The sequence below is a fragment of the Haemorhous mexicanus genome, chromosome 3, assembly GCF_027477595.1.
Source record: "Haemorhous mexicanus isolate bHaeMex1 chromosome 3, bHaeMex1.pri, whole genome shotgun sequence".
NCBI classification, from domain to species: Eukaryota; Metazoa; Chordata; class Aves; order Passeriformes; family Fringillidae; genus Haemorhous; species Haemorhous mexicanus.
Window position 1 is genome coordinate 94,763,518 of NC_082343.1, and position 15,415 is coordinate 94,778,932.

The following is a 15,415-nucleotide window of genomic DNA, read 5'->3' on the forward strand; positions in this document are numbered from 1 at the left end:
TTTCTCCAGGTACACACAGATACCTGAATAAAACACACATTTTCTATAGGATACATTTGAAGTAATAAAGTCTGAGTGATAAACAACTAATAAAAAAAGCTCAAAACAAACACCTTATTTTAACAAAAGCTTCCACACCTGCTGACCTCTGCAATTCTGTCTGCTAGATACACTGAAGGGTCTGTTGCTGGGCAGCTCTCTGGGTTATCAGAAGAGAACTGACATCGCTGGCCAGAGTGCTGGAAGCTAAATGCTTGTAAGGACCAGCATTGCAGTTCACTTGAAGAACACATTTAACTGTGGTTTGCAAAATACTTTCCAGCTAATGACTTTATTCACTCTTCTAATGGGGCTTGGATACTCATCTGAAACCTAGCGATAAATTCCAGTCTGTTTCAGTGACATAGATAATACGTAAACACAGAAAAATATCATGCTTGATTTGCAAAAATCTAAGCCAGCTTTTTTCAATGAATTGTCAAATGGATCACAGCCTTTCAGAACAGCTTTTATTGGTATTTAACTTACTGTAGCTGTTAAGGCTGAACAATTCTATGTCGAAACTGCCTTCTTCACTGACTTGCTGCCACACTAGACTTGTGTTTCTGCCAAGATGTTTCAAATCTGTAGTTAAGAACACCTGGAAATATTTGGCAAATGCAAGAGGATGATTGTGATGATATTGTGGCTCACAGTGTAAGAATGAGTGTCCCAAGATTCCTTCCACAACAGTTTTGGAAAAAATCTCATGACCATTTTTTTCCCCTCTCTTTCTCCATTCTGCTCCTGTGTGGCATAGAAATGCTTGTCAAGTAAACTTCTTACATTCTTTGTCCATCCAAAGTCTTAAGCATCTTTTTTTATTTGAGTACACGACGGATTGCTCTTTCTACAAGTTTTGTCATGAAATAAATTGCCTCACGAGCATTCTGTTGGTGCATGTCTGTGCAGCAGAATACAGAAGTGATTGTACTAAATGCTAAGAACAGCCTTGATTGTTTTGCCTGGTACCTTTCACAAAGAAGCAGTAATTCAGGCTAGTACTAGAATATCGACTCAACATCCCTAGGAAGGATGCAGTCTCCTGGTTAGTAGATACCTACAGCACTATGTCTTCAGGCTGTTATACATTAATCTAATGAACAAAAGCTAATCTAGTTATACTGGACAATGTAGACATATCCTGTGTCAATGTTTAGTTCATTCTCTGTGGGAACATATTCATAGCCATGGAAGAAGTAAGCATATTGAATGAAGTCTCTGGAAAGGAGCTGGGAGAGCTTCAGTTAGGTACTGCAGAGGGAGCTGTATCTCGGAATGGTGGTTCAGGTGCTTGCAGGAAAGAAGCAAAAGGACAAGATTTCTGGGCTAATGGTGGAAACAAATTTCAGACAGTAGTCAGTGATACACCAGCCCTCTTCTCTAATTTGTATTAAAAGAGCTCTTGCCTAGCACTCATTCATGATCAGTTTTTGCTGAATGCAGGGAACACTAAAAAGATACACTGAGATCCTCTTACGTGGTGTTGAGTAGCTCAGTGCTTGCAGATTATGTTCTCAGATTTAAAAAGAAGTTTGAAGAGCAAAAAACTTCCTCATTTAAATTTATATTCTGTTTAAAATAACATTTTATATTGATAACTTCATTGGTCAGTTTCCAGTTAGAAGGAAACTAGCATTAAAATGGCAGAATTTTATTTGTTAGAGAAGTGTCACTTGAAAGAGAGCTGTCTGAATAAATGCTCTGAATTGTTACAAGATAGCCAACTTGTGTATACTGTTCTTCACAACAACACTGTACTGATCAGCTCTGCTGATCACATAGGACTTTGATGTCTGTGTGGTGCTATTCCAGCTTCAATGCTAATAACTAAAGCGAAACTATCAGTTGGGAAGTAAAGGATACAGCTCTGAGTGACATTGCAATCCACATCAATATTTCATTTGAATTTCAGGGTTCTTTCACAGGGACTTGAAACCTGAAAACCTGCTTTGCATGGGACCAGAACTTGTGAAAATTGCAGATTTTGGCTTAGCCCGAGAAATCAGATCTCGACCTCCTTACACAGATTATGTATCCACGAGGTGGTAAGTGCTAGTACTCACTTACATTGTAGGAAGTTGCAATCAACACTTGAAAGTAGTACAGTACTGAATTCATGCTGATTGTTATGCTACTTTTGATACCTTCTCATTATGAAACTTTTATTTAAGCTTGGTGTAATTTGAAAAGCTTCAGTTAGTGCAAGATAGTTTACAGATGGCAACAGCACAGGAGCAGAGTGGGAGTGTAGTAAGTCAGGTGGGAATGTGCTAGGATTGCTGTGTGCCAGGTGTGAGCGTTTACAGAAGATTTTGTAGTTTTAATCAAAAAAAGAAAAAGTCTGTGTACAGGAGAGGAGAGGAGGTTTTAAAAGAATGTTTGCTCTTAATAGCAAAGAATAAAGAGGTGAGCAATTTCATGTATGTTTGAATTGTGTTGATTGTTGGGATTTCCTTTTCTTTCTTTCCTCTACAGGTACAGGGCTCCTGAAGTACTTCTGAGATCCACCTGCTATAGCTCTCCCATAGATATTTGGGCTGTTGGGTGCATAATGGCAGAAGTTTACACGCTGAGGCCTCTCTTCCCAGGCGCCAGTGAAATTGATACTATATTCAAAATTTGCCAAGTCTTAGGGACGCCAAAAAAGGTAACTGAAGTGATATTCCAGACTGCAGTAATCCTGGAGCTCTTCTACAATACACAATGGCACAGTAGAAGTAAAAATAAAAATAGTAATTTTTCCTCCTTACTGTTAATTTATGGTATTAATCTCAGATATAATAAACTAAATTAAGACTTATTTTCTGTGCAGTAATTATGCTATACCTGACACATAGTGGAGGAAAAATAGACCCCTACACAGCAAACAAAGTCCTTAGACTGTGATTTCATTAGGTGGGAATTTAATTTTCTCTTGTACATTGCATAAAAACCTATGGTTTAAGAGGTTAGAAACTGGGATCATGGCAAGATTCCTACTTCCTCATTCCATTTGTGCCCTTGACTCTGTCAGATGTGCAGCAGGACTCACCTCTCACCAGGTGTTTGGGGTGAAGATTTGTAGTGAAATTTTCAATGCAAGACCATAGTAAGCTGGACACGGTCTGTTACTGGTAGAATATGTGCTAGTGTGCTTAGGCACTGATACTTGTTTGAAAATCTCATCCTTGCAGAACGACTGGCCTGAAGGCTACCAGCTTTCAGCTTCCATGAATTTTCGCTGGCCTCAGTGTGTACCTAACAACCTAAAAACTCTCATACCTAATGCTAGCAGTGAAGCAGTGCAGCTCATGAGAGACATGCTGCAGTGGGACCCCAAAAAGCGACCAACAGCTAGTCAGGTTTGATTTTATTTTCTTTTTGTCTGCTTGTGATTTTTTCCTTTTACTGCAAGGAACAATCATTTAGCAGTTGCTCAAGGGTGGGGTTCTTAGAAGGGAGGAAAATCCAAGAACAGTTTGAAAGACAAAGGAGGGTAATTGAGAGTAATTAATCTTTTGCATGAAACATCAACTGCTTGGGGGATGTGCTTAATAATCAAATGTGTAAATACACTTGAATTAAGTGTAATCCAATCACTGTGAATAGCAGCAGAGTGAAGGTAGGATGTGTGGCTGAAGGCTGTGATGCTCTTCTTTCATTGTGGTATGCCACAGAATGACTGGAATCTGGTTCAGTCACCTTGCCCTAGGCAGCCTGTGCTAGTGCTCAGTTACTCTGAGAGTAAAAAACTGTTTCTTGATGTTCAGAAGGAGCTTCCCGTGTTTCAGTTTGTGCCCGCTGTCACTGGGCACACCTGAAAAGAGACTCATTCAGTCTCCTTTGCACTTTCCCTTCTGTTTTTTTGCATACTTTGATAAGGTCCTCAAGAACCTTCTCTTCTCCAGGCTGAACAGTCCCTGCTCACTATCTTTGCTCATATGTGAGATGCTCCAGTCCCTTAATCACCTTTGTGGCCCTTTGCTGGACTCTCTCTGCTATGTCCATGTCTCTCTTCTTCTGGGGAGGCCAAAACTGGACACAGCAGTCCAGGCATGGCGTCACCCATGCTGAAGAGAGGGGAAGGATCACTGCTCTTGACCTGCTGGCAACACTCCTGCTCAGGCAGCCCAGGACTTAGTCTTACTTGCAGCAAGGGCGTATTTGGTAGCTGTTCCATGTTCAGCTCAGTGTCTACCAGGTCCTCCCCTGCAAAGCTACTTTCCAGGTGGTTGACCCCAGCATGGACTGGTGCATGTGGTTATTCCTTCCCAGGACTTGGTATTTGTCCTTGTTAAATTGTTGAGGTTCCTGTGAGCCCGTTTCATCAGCCTGTGGAAATCCTGCAGGGTGGCAGCACAACCAACCAGTGTGTCAGCCCCTCCTACTTGTGTCATCAGCAGACTTGCTGAGGATGCACTCTGCACCACCAGCAACATCATAAATGGAGGTTTTGGAACAGTATTTGTCCAGTAATGACCTCTGGGGAACACAGATACTTCCTGGCCTCCAGCCAAGACTTTGTTGCACTGACTGCTGCCCTTTGGGCTTGACCTTTCAGCCAGCTGTTAGTCCACCTTGCTCTCTGTTCCTCCAGCCAAGTGTTGCCTGGATAAGGCATGCTTTTGCTGGGCAGTCTCAGCTCAAGTGCATTGCAGTTATGTTCCGACATCCTGTACGTAAGCATTCCCCAAGTCATCAGTATTGCACGTACAGGTGGTGGTAGCTGCTGGTTTTGGGTAGTACTCAACTAATACAATGAGCAGGGCACCTTTTGGAAAACAGATGGGATTCTTGACACTTGACTTCAAGGGCCATAGCTGAACCTTTGTGATTTAATTAGACTTTCAGTACAAAGTGCAATTAAAATCTTGAAATTTAATGAAAACTGTTAAAAAGTGAAATAGATTATGAACTCTCAAAGAACAAAAGAATGAAGAACAAAAAATCACCGTAACAGTATTAAAAATATTAACAAATGTTTTACAGTAAAGTACAAATAGAGTGAGGAATCTGAGCTTTTAGAAGCTTTTTGCAGTAAGAAGTCTTTGGGAAGGGAAGATGAGTGTGCCTGAAACAGCAGGATAGATTAATTGCCTTTACTGACAACTTCCTAATTACTTGTAAGGCAGATAAAAGTATTTTTACTAACTAACTTTACTAACTTTTCAGAAAAGGTAGATGCTAATTTCCATAAGGGTTGTATTTCTTTCACTTAATTCAGTCTCAGAAATGGAGAATCGAGGAGATATCTCTGGGGTCATTAAGTTTTGCTGGCTGAATATGTAATGATGAGGGGGATGTGTTTCACACACACACACATGGAGAGACAGCATGCAATGAAACATGCCTTTAGCTGCCATACACCTGGGTAACTATCTCAATTCTAGAGAACCTTTCCTTCTGTAGTAGCCCACAGAGGATTTGATAACTCATATCTTTTGAAAATTCCCTACTATTGCAACATTTTTTTTTTTAAGTGGACTGTACTCACTAGAATCTAGTGTTGAGAGATGGGTCTTCTACTGTTTCCTACCCCACAAAAAAAAGGAAATGAAATTTGTGCTGACACATAGGACTGGGGTAGATGAAAAACTTTGGTTTTCTAAGCCTAACATTTTTATTACTTTTTAGGCACTTCGATACGCATACTTCCAGGTTGGGCATGCTCTGGGCATTCAGGAACTAGGAAAACAAAAGGAGCTGCATAATAAATTATCTCTGCATATTAAGCCTGTCCCTCCAGCACAACCCCCTCTGAAACCTCATGCCCGAATTTCATCAAGGCCTTTTCAACAAAGCCAGTCTTCTCAGCACATGGTGTATGCATGTAAGACAGACAACTCTGGGGCTGAGCACAGTAACTATTTACAGGAGGACAAGTCTAACCAGGTTCTTCTGCCTGCAATACCCAATAAGGTTCCTCAGCAGGTAAAGGTCCATCTAGCATAACATAAGCTTTCTGATATTGTGCCTGAGTTTTTTTCCTTGTGTTTCTTTTTCTTGTTCTTTTTCACGGTTCTTGTACTTCACTAAAAGGACAAGTGGAACTGAAAAATGGTTCCAATGTTCCAACGTTCTGCTAGAAACTGGAAGTTCCTCTATTGAAATCTAAATCCAGTTGCTCTAAAACAAGGAGGTCAATTTCTCGTTTTAGGGCCATTTTGTGGTATCCTTTACACCTGCACCACTTACAGGATGACACTGATTTCATATGAATAAAACTGATGTACAGTGTTCAAAATTTTAATGGGATTGATGCCAGAGAGAATAGTATGAAACTAAATAGGACTGAAATGAGGGAGACTATTGCCTTCACCCATTTAAGGCATCCAATTTATTGACTGGGAATAATAGTCCCTTTGGTCTTCCAAACTGGAAATGGAAACCAGCAGATTCTTCTTGCAGCATGAGAATGTGCCCTTTCTGTCTACTAATGAGGAGACTGGATTCATAACATAGGTGATGGGAGCAGACAGTGTGAATGCTGCTGCTACAGGGTCAGTCATAAGCAGGGTCTGTACTGACCGGTGTCACATGAAGTCAAAATGTACTGCTGAGTCTGAATGACTGAAGAGACACAAATTTGTGCCTGTGATGTCCTGCAAGAGAAAAAAGAAATTAAATGTCTAGATACAGGCTTGTGGAAACATAAGCATTCATGCAGTTTTATATTCCCAACATGGGTCTAGAAGTAAAAATTGAGCATAAGGTAATGGTTTGGGAGGTGCATACTGGAACATGAATAGTATTGGAATTGAGACCCAAGAAATTTCTTCTTCTGTAAATTCAAGACGCTTTATTGCAGGACAAAATGCAGAAGATATGTAATAATGTCAGCAGGCTATAGTTTGTGTTTTTAGGATGTTTAATGGAAGTTGAAGATTGTATTGTTACACCTCTACTACCACTATTACTCTTTGAGATAGAGGAAAAAAAAGTCCTCTTTGTTCCTGTCACCTAGATTGTGGTCTAAGCATGTGGGTTGGTTTCTTTTCAATCTTTGTAACAGAAAACATCTGCTGGATCTGGGAATATAAATGGTGAACTTAAACCAAAACCTAGGCGAAGATGGGGACATGTTCCCAGGACAGTTAAGAGTTCTGAAGACTGGGATGATTTGGAAGACCTTGATTTCAGCTCTTCCATCATGGGAACGGACTTGAAAAACAAAAAGAGGCAGAATGATGAAACTCTCTGTAGGTAAGGTGGTTTTTATGTGTACATGCTATTTGGTCTATTTCTTTGCCCTTTTCCTCTTTCTTAGTAATGTTGCTCTTCATGCTTTCTTTGTATCCAGAAATGTATATCTATACAATTTCGTGTTCTTTTTTTTCCCCACTGAAAATTATAACTGGCTTAAGTCTCCCCAAATTAATTTTTGAATATATACTTTCGATTTTACATGTGGACCATTTTGACATATTCAATGCTTATAAACTGTTTCGGACAAATCTGAGCTGCAGTTTCCATGGATGGTATACAGAAGAGAGAAACTTACTGATTGACATATAAAAACTTTAAAAGCAGTATATAAGGGAACTAGAAGCACAAATCTGGTTTTCAGGGGCACTTGCATTACTTCGGCTTGATAATATTCCCAGTTGCCTGTGTGTTTATGGCATAGCAAACGCATTACAAGGAAATGATTCCTGGAGATGGGGTGTAGTTGAGAAAGTCAGCTGTGAATAATATACATGTGCTATAAAAATTGAATTTTTGAATTTTTGAATTACAGATTTGAAAGCATTTTGGACCTGAAGCCTTTGGATGCTGTAGGCTCTGGCAGCAGTGCACGAACTTCCCATGCAACCTTTTTGCGGCAGGACACTCCTACATTACGAGTTTCTGCAGCAAAGCAACACTACTTAAACCATTCTAGGTATCGACCTGGTTAGTAAAATACTTTCCTTTTCTTCCTGAAATTCCAACAGGAATATGAAATAGTTATTGGTGTGTTAGCTCTTATCCTTTGAACTTGTGGAGGCAGGCTACTGCTCAAAGAACACGAGGACAGAAAGAGCTTGTAGTGTAGATGGCTACGACACAACTACACTCTAGTAGTTCAGCAGTACAAACAAGGGGACAGGGCTGTTGGTACTTCTTCCTCCTGATGGATACTTAGAAGTGCATTAGAAAATGTCTGTATGCCAAACTGTTCCCTGTCTCCCTAAAAAGTATGAGACTGTTCTTCTAGACTGGAAAAGAAAGTGCCATGTATTTATCTCATGAGCGCATAGTGCTCAACAGGCAAACTAGTAGTGGGAATATGCTTTACTGTAGTTTGGAGTTACGTAAAACGCAGATCTGTGTCTCTGTAGAGAATTACATGCCTGTCTTCATGATAACCTCTGCTATACTGACACCAGTGCTGAGGCAGGATGAAGTACAGGAGGCAGACAGCATGTCTTGCCAGTATTTAAATTAGACAAAGTATATTCTTTCTCATAATTTCTATTCATAAAGGTAGTGTTAGCTATTTATTCATTTGTAGTATTACTACTTCAAAATTAATTAAGTAAACTAGAAGGTATTGTGACAGCAAACTCAGTCTTTTTTCCTGAAATAATAATTGACTTCAAATTGTCTCAGTTAGATAGAGTTTTGGTAGCTAAAACTTGTTTTACTAGAGGACATTGTAAAACACATGGATCCTAATCTGCTTTAGCCATATCCTAAATTGTGAGTGCATCCTTGAATGTTAGGCACCCTGCTTAAATATGGGAGCTATATTAAATACAATAATAGGTGTCATCTGAACTGTAGTGCAAACTGTTTGCATAATCTGAGGTTTCAGAAGAGACGAAGAAGAGTACAGTACTATAAGAAATGGAATTTCCATTATTGCCTCTCAAGTTTTATCTTGTTGCTGTTAGGCTTTTATTGGAAACACAGATTTCATGTACGTAGCAAGGTTCACTTTCTGTGACATGAGAATATTTGTGACCTTGATGTAAGGACCCTGTCCTATGATACAAGCAACCATTGATGCTAGTGGAACTACTTATATTGTGATGTCTGCAGGATTAGGGCCTGTGGCTAGTTCCAGCATTCCTGTATAATAAGAGGATGGAGAATGACTCAGAGAGTTACTGAGAGGGGGGAGGTATTGGCTAAGTTGAACCAGAGATCTTCTCTAAGATTGTGCATTCAGGTGGAATTAATGCAGGCCTGTGTGGCAACAGGGATTTTAATCTTTGCATTTTTGCAATATAGGAATAAGCACCAGAAATAGCACAGTCTCCACTTCAAACAAAGAGTCTGCTCCATCTAATCACTGGCCCAGTTCTGGTTTGTCTGGGAAAACCTCTGGTCTGGGAGGAAGTACTACCAACAGGATGAATTCAGGTAAGAAGGTGTGCTTAAGACTCTGAGGAATGGTAGTGAGTGATGTCTGTGCAGTTCCCCACCATTGTATTTTGGAGTCATCCATTTCCAGAACATTGTCAGCTCTTAAGACACCTGCTTACCCTGTGTGTTCTTGAGTTAAAATCTGTGATGAGCGCTCTTTAGGGGACTGCCTTAAAGTGAAACTTTATTTCTTCTAAGGAATCTTCACGAGGCTGAAGTACCCCATGCATGGAAGGCTGGACAGCTTAGATCTGTTCAACCTGAAATACTTCCTTCTGCTTTCAGTTTCTCTCTTCAGTTTCTTTAAATCATGTTTTCTTGTTTCCAAACTGTTTAGTCTACCTGGTACATAAATGGCTGTCATTACCAGAGGAAGCTGGTATAAATGGAACTAGCCATACACACCACTCTTGTTACATGAACTAAGCAAGAAAATCTATCATTGTGTCTTTAAATTGATGTTGTTTAAAATAATGTAGTAATTATAGTTTAAAAATTCATACAAAAAACAAAACTCTTCAATCTTTCTTCTTCAGGTTTTTTTTTTGGCATTTGGTATTTCAGGTATTTAATCACAGTTGTTTGAGTTGAAGTAATTGTAGATTTTTTACATTAGTTTTTATTAGATATTACATGTTAATAACATGTTGATGTTTTTAGATTGTACCTATGTATTTCCTCTCTAAACCATGGCTTCGGGTTTTCATGTGATACAGTTCTGCAGTGCCATACTTCTTTTGCATATGTTGTTTTGAAAGTTTTTGTATTGCCAAAGTTTGCGTTGAATCTTGCCCCAAAGAAGCATTTTGGGCCTCTAGAAACTGAGGTTAAAAACCCACAAAACAACAACTTAAAGTTTTGGATGTAATTTAATCGGAAAATTGCTCTTTAAAGATTCAAGATGGGAGGACATTGTAAATAGCAAAACTACATGAGAACCTTTATATACGTTGCACGTCTTCTTCCTGGCTCTTTTACAAGTTTTTGCTTCTTTTGTAGCAGCATAGGATGTCATTAGATTTTTTTTTTTTAAATTTATTACCATCATTTCCCAAATAGGGGAAATTTGCCGCCGCTCTAGTACAGTGTAGGCACACACGTGATGGCACTGCTCTGTGCATGATTTCTTGTTTAGTGCCCCTCTGTGCTATAACTCTAGACTGTTTTGTTCCATTTCTATGGCTTATCCTACAGATCAGTCAAATCTGTTCCTGCTCATCTTAGGGACAAGTTTTGTAGCTGGATTTCAAAATCTGAAATGTGAATCTTTACCACATTTTTAAGTTGTGCTCTCACAGGCTTCACTTGAGCTTTTCACAGCTCTTCACTAAGAGCTTTGTGCAGCACCAAAACCTCAGACTCACTACATAGAAACCATGAGTCAATATATTCTTAGCACATAGTTGCTGAAAGTCAAGCAAAATAATTCCAATTGAAATGCTAAGTTTTGAAAGCTTTGAGAAACCTTGAAAAAGCTGAGATGTCAGAGAAAACTGCCATTCTCTCTGACAGGTACAATTTGTACATGTTTTCCATTCATCTCTAATGCAGTCTGATGCTGACACTGTCCTGAATGCAGGTGTTTATATAGGAGCTGTGGATTTCAAGTGTCTTCATTCAATTAAGTTCTTGTTTTGATCAGTCCGTGATCTTGAAAATGATCCCTCAGGGCATCCCTTTGTCTCCTGTTGACGGTATGGGAGATCCATTGTGTTCAGGTGTTCCATGCCATTTCTTTCAGGGCCCATAGGATCAAGCGGTCCAACGGATGCTTATGTCCCTTCATTTCTGAAGAAGGAAGTAGGCTCTGCTGGGCAGAGGGTTCAGTTAGCACCAGTTGTGGACCCATCTTCTGGTAAGTCCAGTACTAAAATTCTCTTGGTCCCTTTTTCAGTACTCCAGTAATGCTGTATGCATGTAGCACTGAACTACTTATCTTTGCTTTATTTTATTTGTCAGTATATGACTGACTAGAAGTATTGTTTGTAACCTTGCAGAACTTCATATGGGGAAGGATTTGATTTGTGTTTACTTTTGTTTATTAAATATGTGGGTTTATCTACATCTTATTTCAATGGAACCTATAGGTTGGTGTGAGAGCTGCCACACAATTCACGCTTGCCAAATCAGTGATGTAAATACTCTTTGACTGCTAAGGTTTTAGGGATTGGATCCACTACTGTTTCACATCAGCAAACTTTGTCAAAAAAGGAGACTTACCTCCTGAAGAAGTAAGGATCTGGACCTGTACCCAGTTGTTGTTCAGTATGGACAGCTCTCACTGAATCTTTATATCACCGAATTTTTTGTCCTTTAGATTTTGCATCTCTGACATCGGTCAGACCCCTTCTTGGATGGCCATCGTTCAGTTCACCTACCAAGAGCTCGCCGCGGTTAATGCCCCTGCCGCCGGCAGCGGAGCCCATCCACGGCCGCGTTGACTGGTCTGCCAAGTATGGCGCTCCCCGGTGACCTGGGAAATACCCTCTGAGCAGGGCGTGCTTCCCCGGAAAGGGGGTCCAACGTGGGACATTTCATACTGCTTTATATACCCGTACATTTAAAAGGAGCAGGTCTTCCATCAGTCAGACATTTTGAAGGAGTTTTTTTACTTACTTGCATTAATCTGAATGCAATCTTATACCTTTTTGTATAAAAATGTTTTGTTATATACTTGGGTCCAGTTATTTTCATAAAAGTGATGCATTTTGTATATAAGGCTTAGGGTATTTGGCATTTTTATACAGTAAATTTTTATAATGAAGCTTAAAAAAATTTAAATTTTTTTATTAGACTCAACTTTTTTATAGAAGTGGATAAAAAAATGTGGTGCAATATTGCAGTGAAGGAGAAGTACTGAGGAAGGGGCATTCATTAGACATTTTCTGAAGTTTTATGTGCTAATAGAGGCTGTGTAATTTCAAGTGATGCCATGTCTCAGTGCCACACTTCTGTTGTCCTATGCTCATTGCTTCATACTCACATCAGAGGAGCGAGTGACTTAACAGTCTAAATTCTCCTTCACAGTCACAGTCACTGAGAGACTGCTAAAAGATACTGGGAGGCACCTTTTTTTAACTTATTTTTGCCTTTGAAAGGTTTTTTTGTTGGACTCCTATTGAACTTTACCAAATCTGAGGACTCTTGTTTGGTGAAGGGTGAACACTCTTCTGTAGATCCGTTTTCTGACACAGTGTTCCTTTTTCCTGCTTAAAAGTTGTTCTTTGGCATTGCTCACAATGAAATAGAAAGTGGACCTACCTCTGTTAAATTCATGTAAATGGTCTAATGATTTCTAAGGAGAAAAAAGAGATTCTATTTCTTCTTTTTCTTTTGTTGCAAATATAAGAGCTGAAGATATATTAAAGAACATATTAACAATAAATTAATAGAACTAATAAAACTGGTTTCAGAGTAACAAAATATTAATGATATGCCAGCAACATAGTTTAAGGAAACAAGATCTATGCAGCTGACTTACTTCTCAAAACTGTTCTAAATCACTGCTATTCTAAATCACTTAAGGAAAGAGAACTCCAAAAAACCAACCCAGAGGAAATGAGTCGGTCTAACCTTACTTATGTTTATACTCAGTTCTTCTTCACTCAATATATCTTCTTTTACAATGTGAAGAATATGTCAGCTTCCATAAATTAGGCCCAGAGGCTTTACAAGAAAAAATAGGATCTTATGTGGTCCTGTTAATAAAAGGTTATAAAACTGTGGTTGATTTCACCAAAATTGATACAGTTCATTGAAGAGCAGTTTAACTCAGTTTATGGGAGTATGATTTATATCAAGGTATAGAGAGAAGGAAGTAGCCCCATAATCTGGTTTAGTTCTACTCAGGAAAGGAGTGCCAGATTCCAGCCATCAGAAGAAGATTCTTTTAGAGCACAGTCAGCATTTGTCTGTTCTGCACCTCCTTCTACAGAAGAAAGATAAAATTGTTCAGTGCTGTGGGAGAAGACCTTCCATAGCTGTGTTCTGGAGCAGTGCTGCCGAAGTTGAAGTGTGCTGAGAAAATGCATCTCCCTGCAAAAGTGTGCAGAAATGCTGATCTTTCTGAGCTCATTGTGTGATCAGCTCAGGAAAATAGTTTATTTCTGAGACTTAAATCCAGCCTGAAGGGATCAGAGTAGGTGCAGTTCTCAGCTTCCAGCCATTCCACAGGAATTGAATAGCTTGTGTGTTAGTGAGATCCTCTCCATGGGATCTGCCAGGACACATAAGGGGCAGCTGCTGTGGTCGAGACTGAGAATTGATTCTGGCCTTTTCGGTGCTTTCCATGCTAAAAGTGTGGGATTTTGAGGAAACTACCCTAGGGTAGGCTGCTGGCTCAGTGCTACAGGGGGAACCACAGGGAGCACTGGTCACTGTTGGCTTTTGTAAGTTCAGCCCACAGTGAGACAGTACAAGACAAAGAGGGAGCAAAAGTGTGCATGAAAGACTTACACATGCCAAAGACATCTTGTGTGTCCTGCTGCCCTGTTATCTGGGCATAGCAAGTACTAACTCCAAACCATACCTAACTGCTTCCACAGCAGTGATGCCAATGCTTAGCAGTAAAGCAGCCATTTGATTTCTAAAGTGCACGCTGATGGGTGTCTGTGGGTAAGTGGAAAGGGAAATACGTATATTTGTGGTAGAACTGGAAAGATACTTGTTTTTCTTGGAAATAAATATCTGTATTTATGTCTACATATCATTTAATTTATTTTATCACCAGGTAATTTGTCTCAAGAATGAGCACCCTGAACCTATCCCAGTATCCCTAGACCTAAGTAGGCTATGTAAGTAGTCTAGTCTGTACACTTAGTTCCTACGAGTGGAAGGACACAACTCATGAGAACAGCCAGCTGAGGCTTGGATTCACCATACCTAAGTGTGAGCTCCTTTGTTGTGAGGTGACTCACCTCTGGTGAGTGAGAATCATGTCAAAAGAAATCTGTCTCATCTGAGAGCATACTAACATTCTGGAGATACTTGAATCTCTCCACTGAGGAGGGGTACAACTCTGTGAGATTCAAATAGCACAGTATGAATCTGAACCTTTATCAGACCATCAGTCATTCTTTTGGCTATAGCATTCAGGCTTTAGTCCAGTCAAAAGATTAGAAAAGTAAGTTGTACTTAAAATTTTCTTTTTTTATATATCTCCTCCTTTCCTAAGTTAAAGCCTTTTATTTTTGGGGAAAAAGCTAATAATCTTGACATTGAGAATCACAGCTAATTTTAACTTAGTGAGACAGAAAATTAGCTAGATATAATGGCTGTATCCTTTACTCAAGCACATTCTTACTGAAGCTGGAAAAGTTATTTTTGAGCAGGACAGAGCTGAGTTTATGTATTTTACTGTGCTGTCTCTGTGCAATACAGATATGGAAAAGATGGAGGTCTTTATATACTAAAATCTGGACAAGCAGCATACCTGAGAATTTATGATATGTAACCTACTACTTTGTGCTTTAATATTTAGCAGTATCTTTGTGGAAAATGTTTTTAGAATTGTACTGTTTACATTTTCTCAGGCTTAGAATTATAAAGGAATCTGACAGTCATTTACCCCTGTAATCCAGATATTCCAAAATGTAGTGTGTAAGTGCTATGATGTTAACAATAAGAAAAAAAAAGCCAGAAAATCCACTCCCTTGGTGTTCTTGTATCTGATATGGCAGTTGATGTGAGCAGGATGTTCCATAATGTGAGGAGGAAAACGTGTACTGAAAGAACATTTTAAAACTTATATGGAAGGAGGGGGTGGAATTGTCAGAGATACGGAGAAATAATGGTTTTTGTTTATTCAGTGTTTTTGTTCAGAAACATTGTAAATGCTTGTTTCATCCCTTCTGTGTCAAATGTCCTGCCCAGAATAAAGTTATCCTTGAGGGAGCACTGACTGACTGACTTGCTTTTTTATTCGGCTTTTAATGAAAGCACTTTAGTTTGTTTTTTGTTTGGTTGGGTTTTTTTAGTTGGGGTTTGTTTTTTGTTTTTTGTTTTTTTTTAATAAGCCACCTTGAAGGGGCACTGGCACATTCAC

The 15,415-nt window shown here is 39.4% G+C and overlaps 1 protein-coding gene across 15 annotated transcripts in view; it reads left to right on the forward strand.

The window, feature by feature from the left end:
- Positions 1 to 15,264, forward strand: part of CILK1 (ciliogenesis associated kinase 1) — a 26,977-nt gene extending 11,713 nt beyond the window's left edge. For all 15 annotated transcript variants that reach the window (XM_059842743.1, XM_059842751.1, XM_059842739.1 and 12 more), the window contains 9 exons: positions 1,955 to 2,087; positions 2,518 to 2,689; positions 3,216 to 3,383; positions 5,656 to 5,952; positions 7,034 to 7,224; positions 7,760 to 7,914; positions 9,238 to 9,369; positions 11,114 to 11,227; positions 11,690 to 15,264. In XM_059842743.1, the coding sequence (XP_059698726.1) occupies positions 1,955 to 2,087; positions 2,518 to 2,689; positions 3,216 to 3,383; positions 5,656 to 5,952; positions 7,034 to 7,224; positions 7,760 to 7,914; positions 9,238 to 9,369; positions 11,114 to 11,227; positions 11,690 to 11,844 (1,517 nt within the window). In that variant the 3' untranslated portion in view covers positions 11,845 to 15,264. The remainder of the gene's footprint in view (positions 1 to 1,954; positions 2,088 to 2,517; positions 2,690 to 3,215; positions 3,384 to 5,655; positions 5,953 to 7,033; positions 7,225 to 7,759; positions 7,915 to 9,237; positions 9,370 to 11,113; positions 11,228 to 11,689) is intronic.
- The last annotated feature ends 151 nt before the right edge of the window (positions 15,265 to 15,415 follow it).